Source organism: Monodelphis domestica, chromosome 7 (assembly GCF_027887165.1).
Source record: "Monodelphis domestica isolate mMonDom1 chromosome 7, mMonDom1.pri, whole genome shotgun sequence".
NCBI lineage: Eukaryota > Metazoa > Chordata > Mammalia > Didelphimorphia > Didelphidae > Monodelphis > Monodelphis domestica.
Window position 1 is genome coordinate 136997527 of NC_077233.1, and position 17275 is coordinate 137014801.

Here is a 17275-nt window from a genome sequence, read left to right on the forward strand (position 1 = left end):
AATTTTCTTGATCTCTTATCTGCCTATTCTTTTTCATCATAAGTCTGTTTTGTTGTGTGTTTAAAGCTCTATTTTATCTTTGTTCCAAAGGATTTTGTTTCTTTTCTAGTGATATAGTCAGTCATCTGTGTTTCCCAGTTTCCATTGTTCATTATTACTTCCCTCATTCTTTTGGGAGACTTTAATAGATAGTCATCCTTCGCTATATTACAGTTCATTTATCACGGTTTGACTGTATTGCAGATTTTTAATATATAAATATCTAATTCTGTATCGCAGAGTTTTCACTATATTGCAGGATTTTGTGGATGAATACCATACTGTACACAATGGAAATGTAGTACACCATTACCACTTGTGCAAGGTACACTATTAGCTAATGGAATGAAAGGTGACCAACCACAGCACTGTGTTCTGTATCCTGACTGCTGATTGGCTCAGTGACTGTAGCATTGGTCTGTTTGCTCTCCCACACTATGCCCATATGTTGGGCATCTCTACTTGTCCACTTCACATTGAAGCCTATTCATTGCACATAGTGTTGTTCTGCGATGTTGTTTTTGTGAAGTTTCCTTTTGCGAGCCAACCAGCAGACTGCTAAGCCAAGGGTTCCTCCTGAGCAGGTATGACAACTTAGGCGGAATAATGAGATGGCAGACAGCTTGGATGTTTCAGACCTGTTGCACAGGCATGGCAAGAAACTGCTCCACAAGGCACAGGGTTCGTCCTTATTTTATACCTCAGTGGTTACATATTTCTCTGGCACACAGTCATACATGATTTCTTACAGGTAATTGAATGTGTCACAAATTAACTTTTAACAAATTGTTTAATTAACATTCTATAATCATCTTGCATAGCAAGTTGCTATAACAAACGAGGGCTTGTTAGAGATAAATGACACAAGCAAGGTAACCAGGGGTCAGTTCCCACTGACCTGTGGAATGACCAGCTAAGAGAATCATTGATGCTTTTAATCAGCTTTCATAATCAATCAGAATTACTTAGGAGATAAATAACAAAAACATTTTGCTGCTAGGTTAAAGGGTAATTTAATACAGGCCAGATTTTGGTATTTTCCAATTTCCAACTTTCATTTCTCTATGTTTCACTCAAGCACTTAGTGATGTTGCTCTGGCTATTGTAAACATAACAATTCAGTGAAGTGTGTCCTATCGGCCTGGGATGGAGAGGTGATTAATGTTCCTGACATGCCTGGCTTGCAATGGGTGTGGGGAATCTAAGTGTGATTCTGCTAAGAGAGAGAAAGGAGGGGGGTAGTGGGTACATAAAATTCTTTACGTTTAAATTCTGTGAATATGATCTTTGGGGTGGTATTCTAGGGGAAATTAAAAGTGGGATGTATGTATTAATCCTGCAAGTAATTTGCCCTCATATATTTTTCCTGAAACTAGGGAGAGAATAATAATCATAGCATTTCCAATAGTAAGGAATGTTAGTGGGAGAAGTCACATAGAGGGGGGCTGAGTGGGTGTCTCCATCTTTCCAGAGGGTCACTTTGCAACCCTGGTCTCCATGTGTGACCATGTCAGACAGTGTAGGTTTGATGGCCCCCAGCATCTCCCCCATTTCTGTTTTTTAGTTAGTGACTCCAGTTTGATTTGAACTTCACACATGGTAGAACCTAGGTATCAGATGGTGACTGGAAAATAAAAAAGAATAAGAAAAAAATAAGATGAGCAAATCCACAAGTGATATGGGTGTGAATCAAATCATTGTGGGAGACAAAGGATGAACTATTATCATAGAAGGAGTTTGCAATAGATGAAGTCAAATAGAGGGAAGAGCTGGAATGACTAATATCCATAATTTGTTTATGCAATGTTTTCAGATCAACAGAAAACTCTGAATGGTTCCAAATACCAAAAATGTGGTGTTGTATGTTCTCCCAAGGAACATCTGATTGATTGTAAGGGAGGGGAAACACACATAGCCATTTAAAGTCAGCATGACATTTTGACTTGAATTTCACTTTTATATTTTATAACTGATTTCCAATAGAAAGAATAGCTTCTTCCAGGACATTTATATGGGCTTCTAACCCTTTGTCTATGTGTTCCTGGGTTAAAAGAGCAAGGGAAATATTTTTCGAAAGATTGTCTACATGTTGTGCAGTGTGGACTTCCTGGACAAGAGCAGTCATCAAGGCTGCTAGGGATGAGATAATAGAGATAAGTGCAGTAATACCCAGAAAAAGGAATGAAATGAAGCACTTAGGGCAACTTAAACTATTGGAAATTAATTATAGAGCATAAATGCCTGGATCACCATACCAGTCAATAGTCATATTAACAGGAAGCATAATAAAAGGTTTGACAACAAATACAGTGGTAGCAGGAATGGAGGAGTTAAGACAATTTGCTAAAATAAATCTTGAACAAGAAACTCTAAAAGTCAAGGGAGAAGTACACTGTAAAGAGGAAAAATCCTCATTTGTTTGGATAAGCAGTGCATAAGGGGATCTAACATAAGCTTGAATAGGTCTGAAATCTTTATTGTCACTAGGGCAGAGTAGTACAGCAGGGCAAAGAGAAGCAATGAGTTTTCATAAAGAAAAAGTGAATAATGGGAGATGGGGGGGGTTTTCAATGGCAGAAATGCCAGAGGGTACAGATGAAAGGGCTGAAATGGCAAGAAATAAGGCAGCAGTACAATCAGGAGGTACAAATTCTTGTTTGTCTACTCTTTTTTTTTCCGCTTGGGCTGCAAGTGTCTTAATTTGTCCCCATGTTGGTAGAGCATCTTGTTTTAGCACAGTCTCTGTTTCTGCATTCTCCCAAGCTTGTTGTTGAGGTGGGAGTCATGGCAAGGACGAGTAAATCTTTCTGGAATCCAAATATGTGTGGGAGTACCTGGGGGGAAACACAAACAGATCCTCTGCCCCAGAAGAGGGTTGGGGGCTACCAGCAATTAATAACAATAGCTTTCCAAAAGACCTTTTGTCTGGGGAGTATGTAAGAGTCCTGTCTTTAAAATTAATTTGAAGTTAGCAAGAACCTTGGATGTGTATGCTGGACCATTATCTGTTTTTGGTTTGTTTTTTTTTTAATAAACCCTTAGATTTGAACCTAGGACCTCCCGTCTCTAGGCCTGGTTCTCAATCCACTGAGCTACCCAGCTGCCCCCCCCCCATTATCTGTTTTGAGGGTTTGGGAAATACCCATAAACTGGAATGCAGAAAGTATACTGCTTCAGCAGTATGGATAGAAGCAAAAATTAGATTAGAAAAAGATACATGAATGAAGGAGGAACATCCAAATGAAGGATAATGCATGATGTCCATCTGCCATAGATGGGTAGGAAGGAGTCCCTTGGGATTAATGGCAATAGGAGATGGACTAGATAGTGTGAGTAAACAGATGGGCAGGATTTAACATCTATTCCAAATAGCAATTAATAACATTGATGAAACTTTAGCTGAATCTTCTTTTATTTTCATCTTCATGGATACTGTTTGTCTGGACTCTCCGATCTGTGTGGTCCAAGTTGCTCTGAATACATTCTTTCATTTAAAAAAATTTTGGTAAAACTAACATTTTGTAAAATAAATTCTTCTACTTCAGAAGATATAGAAATTACTGAGTTCCTAATCTTTAATTTAAAATTTTAGATTATATTTCCCTTGTAAATAGCTAAATTATACTTGTGACATTTAATTATAAGCCAATCAGAATCTCAGAAATGCAGGGGAAAAAATTTTGTTTAGAAATATACATGCACAGACTAGGCAGCAAATATCAATGAAAGCAAAATATAATCGATGTGGTTATTTTCTTCTTAAGAGACAAAAAATTTCCATCCATAATCAATAATACTCCAATTCCAATCATTATCATAATTTGGAAGCAGGTTGCTTGCATGTTCATATAACTTAACAATTGCTAAAATATTTACCTCAAATAAGTGTAAGGTTTTCTCACTAACTTTGCTGCATTGAAGCTTTATTTATGTACATGTCACTGTAGTGGTGAAAAACTATCCTATCCTATCTTAAAATCTATTTAAAGTTAATATGATAGAACTTTGTTCTCAAAGAATCCTTTTTATTGCAGTTCAGGACAGGTTTACTCAAAAGAAATAAAATAAAATCTTTAATAGTAGTGTTTTAAAATCATAGGATTTTTTTTTTCAAAATTATATGTGGATTCCCATACATAAAGGTGGATAATGGAATTTTTTTTCCAATAACCAATGAAATTATTTGTGATCAAAAAACCTGCTTCTGCTTGTCAGCTAGTGTATGTTTGCTTAACTCTAGCTGTGAGGAAGAAGAAAGGAGGGGGAGCAAAGAAGGGAGCAAAAGGCTGATAATGAATTATCAGGTTTGTATCCTAGCAATTGTTGCCTAATAAACAATTTCCTTTGAGGGGTTAATATACTTAACTTTTCAAAATGTAATCCTAAATTTATATCATGAATGTGTTATGGTTCACACAGAAGCATTTACAGGAAAGAATGACATATTAATGTATTTAAAAAAAGCATTCTAGATATTTTCTCAAAAATTTATCCTAACCATCCGAACCATAAATCTTTCCATTCTGATATATTCACATTCACCTCTTAAACAGTTAATCCAATTATTCATAAGTCATAAGTCATTACTCATTTAGTTTAACTAACTCTAACACATCAATTGTTATGACCAAAAGAGAAACATGTTCTTTAGCCTGAACTTCTTTAGAATTCTGAATTTATAATTAGGGCTCTGTAGTTTTACAAATTGATTCACAGCCATATTGTGCGGTTTTAACTAAAAAACCTTTTTTCCTGTTTCTAGAAAGGCTCATTTAGTTAATAGAAATTATAGTATTTGGACATGCTCAAATAAGCTCTTAAAATTCCTGTTACTCTTTAACCTTAGTTGTAATATATCTTACTACCAAATCAAAATTTATTCCAGCTGTCAACTAACATCTCAGGTCTTTCAAGTTTTATCTTTAACATTTAGATGAGGTAACTGAAGACTTTTACCTGTTTAAAATGTTTTACTGAATTAGTCCTTTAATATAAACTGTAAAATAATTGCAAGCGCTTTTGTTCTCCTTCCTGTATGTGAAGAAAGGGTTAAATTACTTTTGGAAAAGGTCCCAAGGCTACAGGGGCTTTTTTCTTCTCATTTGGCTGCCCTTCAAGTCTAAAAAAAAACAACAACTTTTCTTTCTTTCCAAACCTTTTTAACACTTTAGTTACAACATTTGAAAAATGTGTATGTATTGAGAACCTAAATAATAAATCACTTCCAATGGATATTAATTAAAAACTTAATTTCCAAATTGACTTTGATTAAAGTTCCTAAACAATGTTTTCTTAATATTTAATAACCTAATAATGAATCTCATTTGATTTATGGACTGGTCAACTTATCCTTGCCAATTGCATTATGTACAATTTGCATAAAAATTAATTTTCTTCACAGCACAAATTCATACATATTTTGTGTACATCCATCATGACATTATAACAAATTATATTTGAATAGATATAAATTTCTTATTCATAGCACATATTTCCCCAATCAAGTATAACATTGTTTAAAAATTCCTATTTTAGCCATATACCAAATTCTTAATACCTATGCAAATTCCCATATACTGATTACCAAATTTAAACTTCTAAAATCCCAATGCTAACATGTAATCACTTGTTTCTATTTTTAAAGGACTTCTTATTTTAATATCCAAAACTTAAATCTTAGAAAAAGTTCTCCACAATATACTATAACTGTTGTCTGACTGAATTTTACACATAAATATCTTATGTTTACTAAGCATCCAGTATAATTTTTTGCCTTTGAAAAGGAAAAATTCCCTCTTGGTGTCAAGCTGGCTACTGATTACATTCAAACAGTTCTGAAACTTACTGAATTCATTATCTCTTTATCAGTCCTAGTGATAATAAACAGATTTCTGGCTATTGGCATTGTGCAGAATTAAGTTTAGCTAATGTATCACCTTTAATTGATACACAATTATCACCATAATATTACACTGTATCATAGTACATTTTCAGATTAATTGGCAATTTTCCAAGGTTACATATATAGATCTTTAATATTAAATCTAAGAGAATAGCCAAATTATGGGATAAAATTTCCCTTTGTGTGTTCCAAATCAGTCTTTTTATCTTCTCTCTGATGGGCCCTTTTCCAAAATAAGGAACAAGAAGATTTATGGAACAGTCTGTCAAGTTTAGAGGCCAAAATGAATCATCTCCTTTTGAAGAGGACTTTGAAGCATTTTTTAAATGCCCAATTAGGAAAATACTGAGACAAGACCTGTAATGCGGACACACATTAGAGACACACAAAACAAACATTAAAGACAGAGTAAGGGAAGTGTGCTTTTAAAAATTAAGGTGTTTACTCAAGATCTTGAGGAAGGAAAAAAAAAAAGGCCTGAAAAAATTTCATCTTGTTTTTTCTAAGGTACTATCTCTTTAAAAACTGAGAAATGAAAAAAAAAAGTTTTAGCTTTATGATCTTTAAGCATAAACATTTGAAGAGGCAGGTGACAAGGGATTGAAAGATGGGCTCCTCTCAAACTGAGGAACGTGAAGGTGGAGGAGGAGGGAGATCAGGCAGAGAGTCCTTCATTTCTGTCCATTTACTCCTCCCTTCTTTAGGTAAAGGAAAATTCTTAGGAGGTGGTTGCCTAACCCGAACAGGAAAGCCCCAATCAGAATAGTTATAAGATTTTAAATCAGGGCCAATTTTTTCCCCTGTCTCTAAATTGACTGTCCCCTTATCAGGGAACCACAGACTACATATTTGAATAAGATTCAAGAACTTAGTCAGCTGTGGCTTACTTACTTTTCTTGCTTTTACTCCCCTTTTCTGAAGAGTGTGTTTAATTATTCCAGTAACTGGCTTTCTTTCTTTTGATTCACTATGCCCCATGATCCTTTTTAACTTAAGTTCTGATTTGCCCACCTTTCCAAAACTGTGGTTCCTCACAGGAAGTCTGCAGTACTCTAGGCCAGAATCTAAAAGTTGTCTGAGCTTGGAGAGAGCCTTTCTATGGGGGGGGGGGGGGGGGGGGCGGTGGCCTTTCCTAGCCAAGAGTCCCTCCTCTGGGCCTTACCTAGCCAAGAGCCCCTCCTCTGGGCGCCAGGATTTCACGAGGCAACCAGCAGACTTCGAAGGCAAGGGTTCCTCCTGAGCAGGTGTGATGACTTAGGCAGAATAATGAGATGGGAGACAATTTGGGTGTTTCAGACCTATTGCACAAGTGTGGCAATAAACTGCTCCACAAGGCACAGGGTTTGTCCTTATTTTATATCTCAGTGTATTACTCAGTGGTTACATATTTCTCTGGCATACAGTCATACATGATTTCTTACAGGTAATTGGATGTCACACATTAACTTTTAACAAATTGTTTAATTAGCATTCTGTGATCATCTTACATACTCTTAAGGGTAAATTTTAGGGTTGAGACTGAATATAATTTTAGTGGTCATCAGGGATTTAAATTCTAAATCCCAATGAGATACTCAAGTCAGAATGGAATTTTATGGTGGTTTATTTACAATAGAAGGAAGAAATTAAGAATGAGGGAGAGCGAGAAAGGGGAAAAGTTCTGCTCCGGCCTGCCCTGAGCCAGGGAGAGTTCAGAGGCTTCAGCCAAGGGGCCTTCCAAGAAGATAAAAATTTAGCTCAGCTTCCAGCCACAAGGCCTCCTCCAAGATGAGGGGGCTCCTCCTTCTCCTTCTGAAGGCTGGTGCCTTCAGAAAGGTCAAGGGAAAGGGGAGTCAGCTTTATCACTCACCACATAGTCCCTTCAGGGAAAAAGTCTCAGGACCCATACTCCAGAGCTCCTCCAAGTCCAGTACCACTACCAAAGACCACAAAAAGTGCCTGACACAGGAAGTCACTCAAAATATAAAAGCAGTTCTTTACATCATTTCCTGTGTCTCACATGTACCAATGGTAGCTTAAACTTGGCTTAGCATAGCCCAGGGGGTCAGTCAGTTGTCTCTGATTTGTCACTTGCTAACACACTCAAGTCACAGACCATCCTCTCCCACACTTAATCCTTAAGTGGAGGTTGTGAATCTTAAAATTTCTCAGACTCTAACTTGGAACATTTGATTAAGGCTATTCCCCATTTTAAATAATGGAGGTACTTAGGAATATATGTGAGAACTTTACATTGCTCCACCCATACTTAGGCATACTTTAGGGGAAGATAAAGTTGTAAACTCCTTACTGAACAATGAAAAAGTACTTAACTCATACTTATAGTGAGGCAAAAGCCTTTAAGGTAGGTCTGTTTTTAGATCTAATACAAAAGGGTGCTAAGTACCTATGTAGGTTAAATTAATCACTAAAAGGGCAAGCTTAGCAAAGAGACGTGAATTACTCAGAAGTTTTAGTCTACACAGAGAAGGTGATAACAAGATGTGAATTAAGAAGGTGATAACAAGATGTGAATTAAGAATGGTCAGTCCTTTGGAAAATGTCTACTGTGATTGGTAGATGTGAAAATTTAGGGGAGGTGACATAGGAGAAAATTCTCTTTAAAAGGAGGTCAGGAACTGAGAGCTGGGGTCTCTTGGTAGCTGAACTTAGTTGAGCTCAGGAGCTGAACTGGAGGGTCTCTCTGAACACTAGAGTTTTGCTTGGAAAGATCTTGTGGTGAGTGATTAAAGACTGAATTAGTTTCTCTCTTAAAGAGAAAGGCCTAGGCCAATTGGCCTAGGCCCTAGCCTTCCTATTATTTCCTCTTACTCTGTCTCTCTCCCTTTCTTTAATTCCTTCATTTGTATTAATTAAAATCTCCATAAAACCCAGCTGACTTGGGTATTTCATATTTGGGAATTTTTCCCATGGCAACCACTTATTTTTTATTTAAATCAAGACACTAAAAATTATCTTTACAGTTTTGGAAATTCAAAGTCTTGAAACCCACATTTTCACGGTCACAGTTTATGGCAACCATTCTTTTGTCTGTAACAGGGTGTATACATTCCTGGTTGCAAGAATTCTAAAGACTAAACAGGGTGGAGTAAATCTAAAATTCACAATCCCAAATTGCTACGACAAAGCAGGACTTGTTAGAGATAAATGACACAAGCAAGGTAACCAGGGGTCAGTTCCCACTGACCTGTGGAATGACCAGCTAAGAGAATCATTGATGCTTTTAATCAGCTTTCATAATCAATCAGAATTACTTAGGAGATAAATAACAAAAACATTTTGCTGCTAGGTTAAAGGGTAATTTAATACAGGCCAGATTTTGGTATTTTCCAATTTCCAACTTTCATTTCTCTATGTTTCACTCAAGCACTTAGTGATGTTGCTCTGGCTATTGTAAACATAACAATTCAGTGAAGTGTGTCCTATCGGCCTGGGATGGAGAGGTGATTAATGTTCCTGACATGCCTGGCTTGCAATGGGTGTGGGGAATCTAAGTGTGATTCTGCTAAGAGAGAGAAAGGAGGGGGGTAGTGGGTACATAAAATTCTTTACGTTTAAATTCTGTGAATATGATCTTTGGGGTGGTATTCTAGGGGAAATTAAAAGTGGGATGTATGTATTAATCCTGCAAGTAATTTGCCCTCATATATTTTTCCTGAAACTAGGGAGAGAACAATAATCATAGCATTTCCAATAGTAAGGAATGTTAGTGGGAGAAGTCACATAGAGGGGGGCTGAGTGGGTGTCTCCATCTTTCCAGAGGGTCACTTTGCAACCCTGGTCTCCATGTGTGACCATGTCAGACAGTGTAGGTTTGATGGCCCCCAGAAGTTTTCATAAAAGTTTGAATTTATTTCAAGCCCTATGCCACCCAAATGTTCTTTGCCTTCTAAGGCATCTGGCAGTGAGTTCAAGCACCAAATTACATAGTTTTAAGAGTGTAGAGAATGATTAAGAGCATATGAAGTGTTTATAAGAGTGTGGGAAAGGTTTCTAGGAGAATGGGAAGGGTTTATAAAGTCTTAAAATATATATAAATAATAAAATAAATATAACACTGCTACTTCATGGATTTTCACCTATCATGGGGTCTCTGGAATGTAACTCCCATGAAATGTGAGGGATCACTGTATTTACTTTAAATATAAGAATTACCCATTTTATCTTTTTTTTTCCAACATTTAATAGATTTGTGATTTTGTTAGAACAGGGATGGATAATTCTGACACAAGTGATCACCCACAGTTTAGAAGACAGTTGAGGATTGCTGTGACTGACTAGTTCATTGTTCTGGGTTGATCCTATTGTTCTGGGTTGGATTCTTTTAATTTAGGCTTATCCTCATGACCATACCATACTTGAAATCCATCCAGTAACAATTTATATTTAATAGTAAGACCTGTTCAAATTCTGGCTCATACTTTTTCACTGTGTTACCCTCCCAAGTTCCCCCTGTGAACCCATTTCTTCCTCTGTCCCAGGGAATAATTGTAGCCCCTCCTTCACAAAGTGATTGTGAAGATGGAATGAGATGTGTATAAAGCACTTGAAAACCTAATGTGCTATTTCAAAAAGAACTTTTTTGTTGGGGTTTTTTTTTTTTAGAAAACGCTCCACCCCACTGGGATATATCATAGTAGGACTTTAATGGAGATTGGTATACTTCCTGCAAACATTCTATTTTGTCCATGTGATACATTTTTCTAGGCTTTTCTATTTGGCTTATTTTTTAAGCATATTAAAATATTTTATGTAATAATTAATATAATTTTATATTATGCATTTTAAAGCATATAAAAGTATATTAAATCAAAGTTTTAAATTATCTTTTATTTTTTCATTCAACAAAAATTCACCTTCTCTCCCTCCTACCTGAACCTACCACCACCACCACCCCCTTACTTTCTTTCTTAGTAATAATTCTAAGACAGAAGGGCAAGAACTAAGCAGGTGACTTGCCCAGGGTCACACAACTAGGAAGTGTCTAAGGTCAAAATTGAACTCAGGTCCCCCAACTGCAGACCTTGCACTCTGTCCACTCGCTTTCCTAGCTGCCCTGATGAATTTATTTTTCTCTATATTGATATCCAGTTTTTCCCATGCCATTTATTGCATTGTTATCTGTTGAATATTCTTCAAGGAGCCTCTTTCTTTTCTGATAGTCTATTTTCATATTTTAGCCCAACACCAAACAGTTTTAACAGTTATTAAAGTGATCTCTCCCTCATCTAATTCATAGCACTTTGTTCCTCTTATGTACTTATTATGTTATATTTTATTTATCTGTATACCTTCTTATCTACCCTAACTCTATTATAAAGCCCTTGAGGGCAAGGACTACCATAATGTTTTAGCTCTCCTAATGCCTGTCACAATACATAATGTGTAGTAGATTCTTAGTAAGTGTCATTTAAATGAATAAATGCATATTTGGGTGTTCTATCATTTGATTTGTTATCTATAATAAAGTCTAGCTGGGAGATGGTTAAATTTACATTCTAACCATGTATTCCCCTGCCTCTCTACAGTGTTTCTTGGGCTCCCCAGTGTTTCAGACTAGAATCTAGAAATTTGTGTCATTTTATAGTTACCCCATTTCTTCTCTTTCTGTGACATAGTGGTGGCAATAAGCGTAAGCTGAGCACGGGGATTGCCTTGATTGGAGAGCCTTCAGTCATCTTCCTAGATGAGCCATCCACTGGCATGGACCCGGTAGCTCGGCGCCTGCTCTGGGATACAGTGACTCGGGCCCGGGAATCTGGCAAGGCCATTGTCATCACCTCCCACAGGTACCAAGCTCTCACTTTGACCCAGGTGTAGGAAGAGCAATGGGAAGAGGTAGGTGTGGGCGAAAGAATATCTGATGGAGTCACATCCCACGTGCACACTTACTTTATTCTAGTTCCTTTAGCAAATTGATTCTCTGGTCCTTGGTTTCTCTCTTTTTAAAATGAGTTTGAACTAAGTGGCTTTTAAGGCTCTTTTCAACCTTCTGTTCCATGATTCTGTAAACTTCAATGGGGACCAACATGAGGGTGGGGATAGGACTGAGAACATGGATTAGCACAGATCTTATGAGTGTTCACGGATCCCTTCATGTTAAGGAAAGAGGAAAGGTTTTAAGAAACCGATCCCATTAGCTGGGGACTACTCAGGGTCTTCTGAAAAGGGCTATGAATGTGTGCTATGGGATAGAATAACAGTGGGGGGAAACTTCCACATTTGGCAGCTGTTCCTTCCATTTCATGCTGACTGCTTTGACTTATTGATAGGACCACTCAGCAGCCTTAACCCAAGGCCTGCCTTACTAAGCCTGCCCTCTGTAGAGATGGGAACAAAAACCTACTCTCTGAGAAAAGGATTCTCTATTCCTATCTTCCTCTAATCCCTTGGCTCCCCAGCATGGAAGAGTGTGATGCCTTGTGCACCCGGTTGACCATGATGGTGAATGGGCAATTCAAGTGCCTGGGCAGCCCACAACATCTCAAGAGCAAGTTTGGGAGCGGCTACACCCTCTTGGCCAAGGTTAAAAGCGACCGGCAAGAGGGCAAAATGGAGGCCCTAGAGCTGTTCAAGATGTTTATCAACCAGACTTTCCCAGGTACTGTAACTCAAAGCTTCCTTCAGAGCCCCTGGACACAGTCCTCAGAAAACAAGGCGCTTGGCACTGAGATTCTCATCGGCCCCGTTTCAGGGCCTGTAGCCCTTTCCCTCTCCCTGAGAATATGCCTCGTGATTTCCTCCACTCATTCTGCACACCACCCGACACGTCCCTGCCTCAGCGGCACTACTTATGGAATGAAAACTCTCACTACTCACTATCAACAGAAGCCGAGCAGCCTTGAGAAGACATTCATGTGTGTCAGAATTAAACTGCTCAGGGTTGGCCAAAGCCCAAGAGAAAGGGGTGTTTGGGTCCTCTACCTGTTTATTAATTGTACTCTATCCCCTCTGGTCACGTGGGTAATTGAATTGACTGAAGTTAACCACACTGGTTTGAAAACTAAACTTGACAAGAAAACCCTGCCCAGGGTCCCTCACAGGAATTGTCTCTTTCCCCTTGGCAGGGAGCATCCTGAAGGATGAACACCAAGGAATGGTCCATTATCACCTGCCCAGTAAGGACCTCAGCTGGGCAAAGGTGAGTATGGAGAACAAACTTCCCAGTGTCAAGCTATATAATGCAGCCTCCAGCAAGGGGCACATAAGTAGCCATAGAGGCTTGGCCTTTGGGCAGATGAAAATGTGGTAAAACTCAGCTCCATGAGGGACTCTGGGGAATTTTTCTGTTAGTTTGACCTCCATCTGATACTTATTATGGCAGCATAATTGCTGCCATATATAATAGCACATAATAACACATAATAAAAGCATCTTGGCTTTAAATACTCTCTGGCAATCCAAGTTCCTTGTCAATTAAAAGAACAATTGAGATATGTGCTTAGCACATGTTGGGACCTAAAAAGCATTATTTGCCTGGGAATCTTAAAGACAGTGCCTTGGGGGGAACTCTTTTTTGTCCAAGGGCCCAACAGTTTAATAACTAACTTTGTGACATCCTCTCCTTCCAAAGGCCATTATTTTTATTTTGTGGTCCAGGTGATGGAGAAGAGGTAATTAATTCCCTGTCAAGCCACACTTGAACCTTACCTTTTGACCCCTATCATACACATAGTAATCCCTCACTTCCATTGGGCTGAGGCTTCAGTAGTGACTCTGCTTTCCCAAAGGTATTTGGCATCTTGGAGAAAGCCAAAGAGAAATATGGACTAGACGACTATTCCATCAGTCAAGTCTCACTGGAGCAAGTCTTCATGAGCTTTGCCCACTTACAATCTTCAGGAGAAGATGAACGATGAACAGTGGCATCTACCATGCAATTGGCTTTCGGTACTTGTTATCTGGTTGTTACACAAAAAAGTAACACCCTCTCCATCACTTTTTATTCTGCACCTTTATTGTTAGTTGGTTCTTTTTGTATTATGGATATAGTTAAGTATCCATAAGAACAGACTCAATACTGCTCTCAAATTAGAGATGGTGAACACGTTCTGGACAGCAGAATAGGACCCTGGTCATGGTGAATGTTTACTTCTGAATGTAGTCATTTATGGAAATTCAAAGCCCTAAATACTAAGCCAAAATCAATAGCAGAGGCGCTCTCAAAATAATGTATCAAGGAGTAAGGAATTCAAGGAAGGAAAGGACAGTGCTAATCCTTACACTTACAAACATTTGGAAGACCCTAAGACATGTGGATCCATGGGAGTCAATGGCCACCAGCCTAAAGAGATTAATAAGCCATTAAAGTCCAGGAGTAAGGTGTGAAAAAAGGGAATTCTGCTTAATGCTCTCCAAAACGACCTGAAACTGTGACCCTAAATGATTCCAATTAAGCAAAATACAAACTTGGACAGAGACATGTATCAATTTTTCAAGATGGTGACCTCTGACTCTTGCTTTGTGTCCTAGGTGAATTAATTTACCATTCACTTCTTGGTTTGGGGGCTCATTTGTGGCAGGAGATGGTGCTTACCCTCCAGTTTGTTCATCACCAATCCCTGCATGCCCCCCACGATGTGTTCATGTGCACGTATGTGAGATGCCAACCCTGAGTCATATCATGGTGGACAAAATATTTCATTCTTTATAAACATAGCATACTGATTGGAGGGGAGGTCAGAATCTTATGCTATAATGCCCCAGTCAGACCATATCTGCAGGTCAGTGTTCAGTTCTGGGTGGTACCATTTCTGTAGGATGAAAACTAGAGTTTGTCGAGAGGAGGGGGATTTAGAAATAAGTAAATGACCATAGCTGAAGAGGTATAAGTGTGCCCTAGGTACAGCTTGAAAATGGTATTTGCACAGGCCCCCAGTACAAGAACATTCTTAATAAACCCTGTTTACCTTTATTGTTATTTTCCTACAGAGGTGCTACTGCCTACCAGAGGCTTTGAGCCTTCAATGTAACACATGCGCCTTGACTTATTAAAAAATACCTATAGGCCACAGAGATCATTAAAAATATGTGCATTTATTAAAAAATTAAGTATTGTGTCCTCAATTCTATCTTGTACCCAGCTTGTCTTAGCATAGGTATTTCTATACCTTCCCATACTCCTAGTACCAGTTTTACATATGAGGAAAAATTTTAAAATAGATGTTGCCTGGTCCCTCTAGAAAACATTGTTCTTTCACTCTTTATGGCAGAGCAAGTCTACTGGGTGGAAAGCAGGAGGAGACCAATTCAGCTTAATGTAAGGCAGAACCTATTCCACAACATGAGCTTCTCCACAGCTGTTTAAAGGCTGGATGGCTATCGACAGGGTTGTAAGAAGGCCTCTAGTCCTGGGTGGAAGGTAGGACCTTTGAAGTTCCTTCCAACTCCTGATTCTAAGGTTGGGTCAGTTTCATCCAGTGGTGATAGATCAGAGTCCTCATTAAGCCTAACTAAACACTACAGTTTGGCCCTGTCCAGAGATCATGAAGCTCATGCCACCTTGAGGCCTTTCTGTGATAAGAGGAATGGCTTCCCAATCTAGCACATTTTATCCTAGGACCTTAGTTCTCTGGTTTCAGATATCAGATCCAAATCCCTTTCCTCCCTAGCCACACAATCCATGAATGGTAAGTGAAGAACTTCTAAAGTTACCCAGAGGTGCCTCTTTAGTAGCCAGGCTAGCCTGTTTCAGAAGGAAGGATTTGTGGGTCTGTATAGAAAAGGGATTGCAATTCAAAACTTTTCCTTTAACTCAAAAGCCTGCCAAACTCCCTCAGGGGCCACCCCTCCTCCAGTGAAGGGGGGCTGCAACAGGACGTTCCTCGGCTTATCACTGTTCCTATCATTGCTGCTATAGTTTGGCCAGCTGAAACTCTTCCTTTCTGCCCTCCACATTCCACCTAATACCACCCCCACCCCTCCTATTCTTAGCTATCATGATGATGTTTGTATGAAGCATAGTGTTAGATTTAAAATAGTGAAGCCCATAAACTGTAGTGAGTTAAAATGGTGGAAGATATAAATTGTGATAGATATGAGAGAGGGTGAGTAAATTTGACCGCAGAAAATATGTTTCACTACAGTGTCTTGGTTTTAAATCAAATATAAGGTGGTCGCCAGGGAAATATTCCTAATTATTCAAATACCCAAGTCAACTGGGTTTTATAGAGATTTTAATTAATACAAATGTGGAATTAAAGAAAAGAGAGAAAGAGAGAAAAAAGGAAATAAGTATGAAGGGCCTTAAGCCAACATGGCCTAGACCTGAGTCTTAAGAGAGAGAGATCAGTCAGTCAGTCTTTTAATACTCTCCACAAGGTCTGCCTAAGCAAGGATTCTAGTGACACCAGGCCAGCATCATCTCAGCTGCTTTCACCAGTGCTCCCTCCTCAATCTGAATGTTTCAGAATGACTTCCAGCTCTTCTCTGAGCTGTTATTTTTAAGGGCAAAATCTCCTATGTCATTTCCCCTAAGTTCTTCCATCTACCAATCACTGTAGATGTTTTCCAAAAGACAGCCCATTTTGAATTCACAGCTCAGTAGATTAATCTCTTTAGTAAGTCAGAAAAAAAATGCTGCTGTGTCGACTAATTTCATTAAGAGAAAACCTCTGAGTAAGTTTTCACCTTTTAGGTCTAAGTAGTTTACAAGTTGCCCCACATTTATAGGCACTTAGCATCCCATTGAATCAATTCCAAAAATAGGCATGGCTCAAAGAACTCCTTTCCTTTATAAGTATGGTTTTCAAGTACTTTCATTGTTTAGCAAGGAGTTTTCTACCCTAAAGCATTCTTAAGTATGGGTGGAATAGAGGTCCTCCCATAGCAAGGAATTTTCTCCCCTAAAGCAGTCCCAAGTAGGGATGGGGTAGAGATCCTCCCATAGCAAGGAGTTTTCACATTCAAGTAGGGAATTGGAGGATTCCTCAGTGTGGAGTAAAATTTTTAACATTCATAAGTCTGTGAAATTTTAAAGTTTACAATAGGTTCACGTAGTGCTAAGCAAAGAGTCTAAGCTTCTAGCCTCTCTTGCAGGGCAGAGGGGGACAGGGCAGGAAGTCCCATTTCTGTGCTTCAGAGTGGGACAAAAAGGAGAACATTTCACTTTCAAAAAGTTTCATTCATCGTAAAAAGACAAACCTCAGTAGATCTGAGACTGCCCAAGCTGCCGTGGGACTCCTTTCATTAATGAGAAAGGGGCCAATCTGGTGGGCTGTAGGCCAGGCAGGCAAAACTAAGTGAAGGAGGAAACACTGAGAGAAGATACCCTTTGGCTGAACTTCAGCCAGGAGCAGAACACTGACAGGGCACCCTAGCTAGCTAAAAATAGGA

General features: G+C 38.7%; 1 protein-coding gene across 5 annotated transcripts in view; it reads left to right on the top strand.

Moving 5' to 3' along the window:
• Positions 1 to 14988, top strand: part of ABCA3 (ATP binding cassette subfamily A member 3) — a 137404-nt gene extending 122416 nt beyond the window's left edge. For all 5 annotated transcript variants that reach the window (XM_007499415.3, XM_007499414.3, XM_056805576.1 and 2 more), the window contains 4 exons: positions 11560 to 11730; positions 12343 to 12542; positions 13009 to 13082; positions 13672 to 14988. In XM_007499415.3, the coding sequence (XP_007499477.2) occupies positions 11560 to 11730; positions 12343 to 12542; positions 13009 to 13082; positions 13672 to 13800 (574 nt within the window). In that variant the 3' untranslated portion in view covers positions 13801 to 14988. The remainder of the gene's footprint in view (positions 1 to 11559; positions 11731 to 12342; positions 12543 to 13008; positions 13083 to 13671) is intronic.
• Positions 14989 to 17275: the final 2287 nt, after the last annotated feature.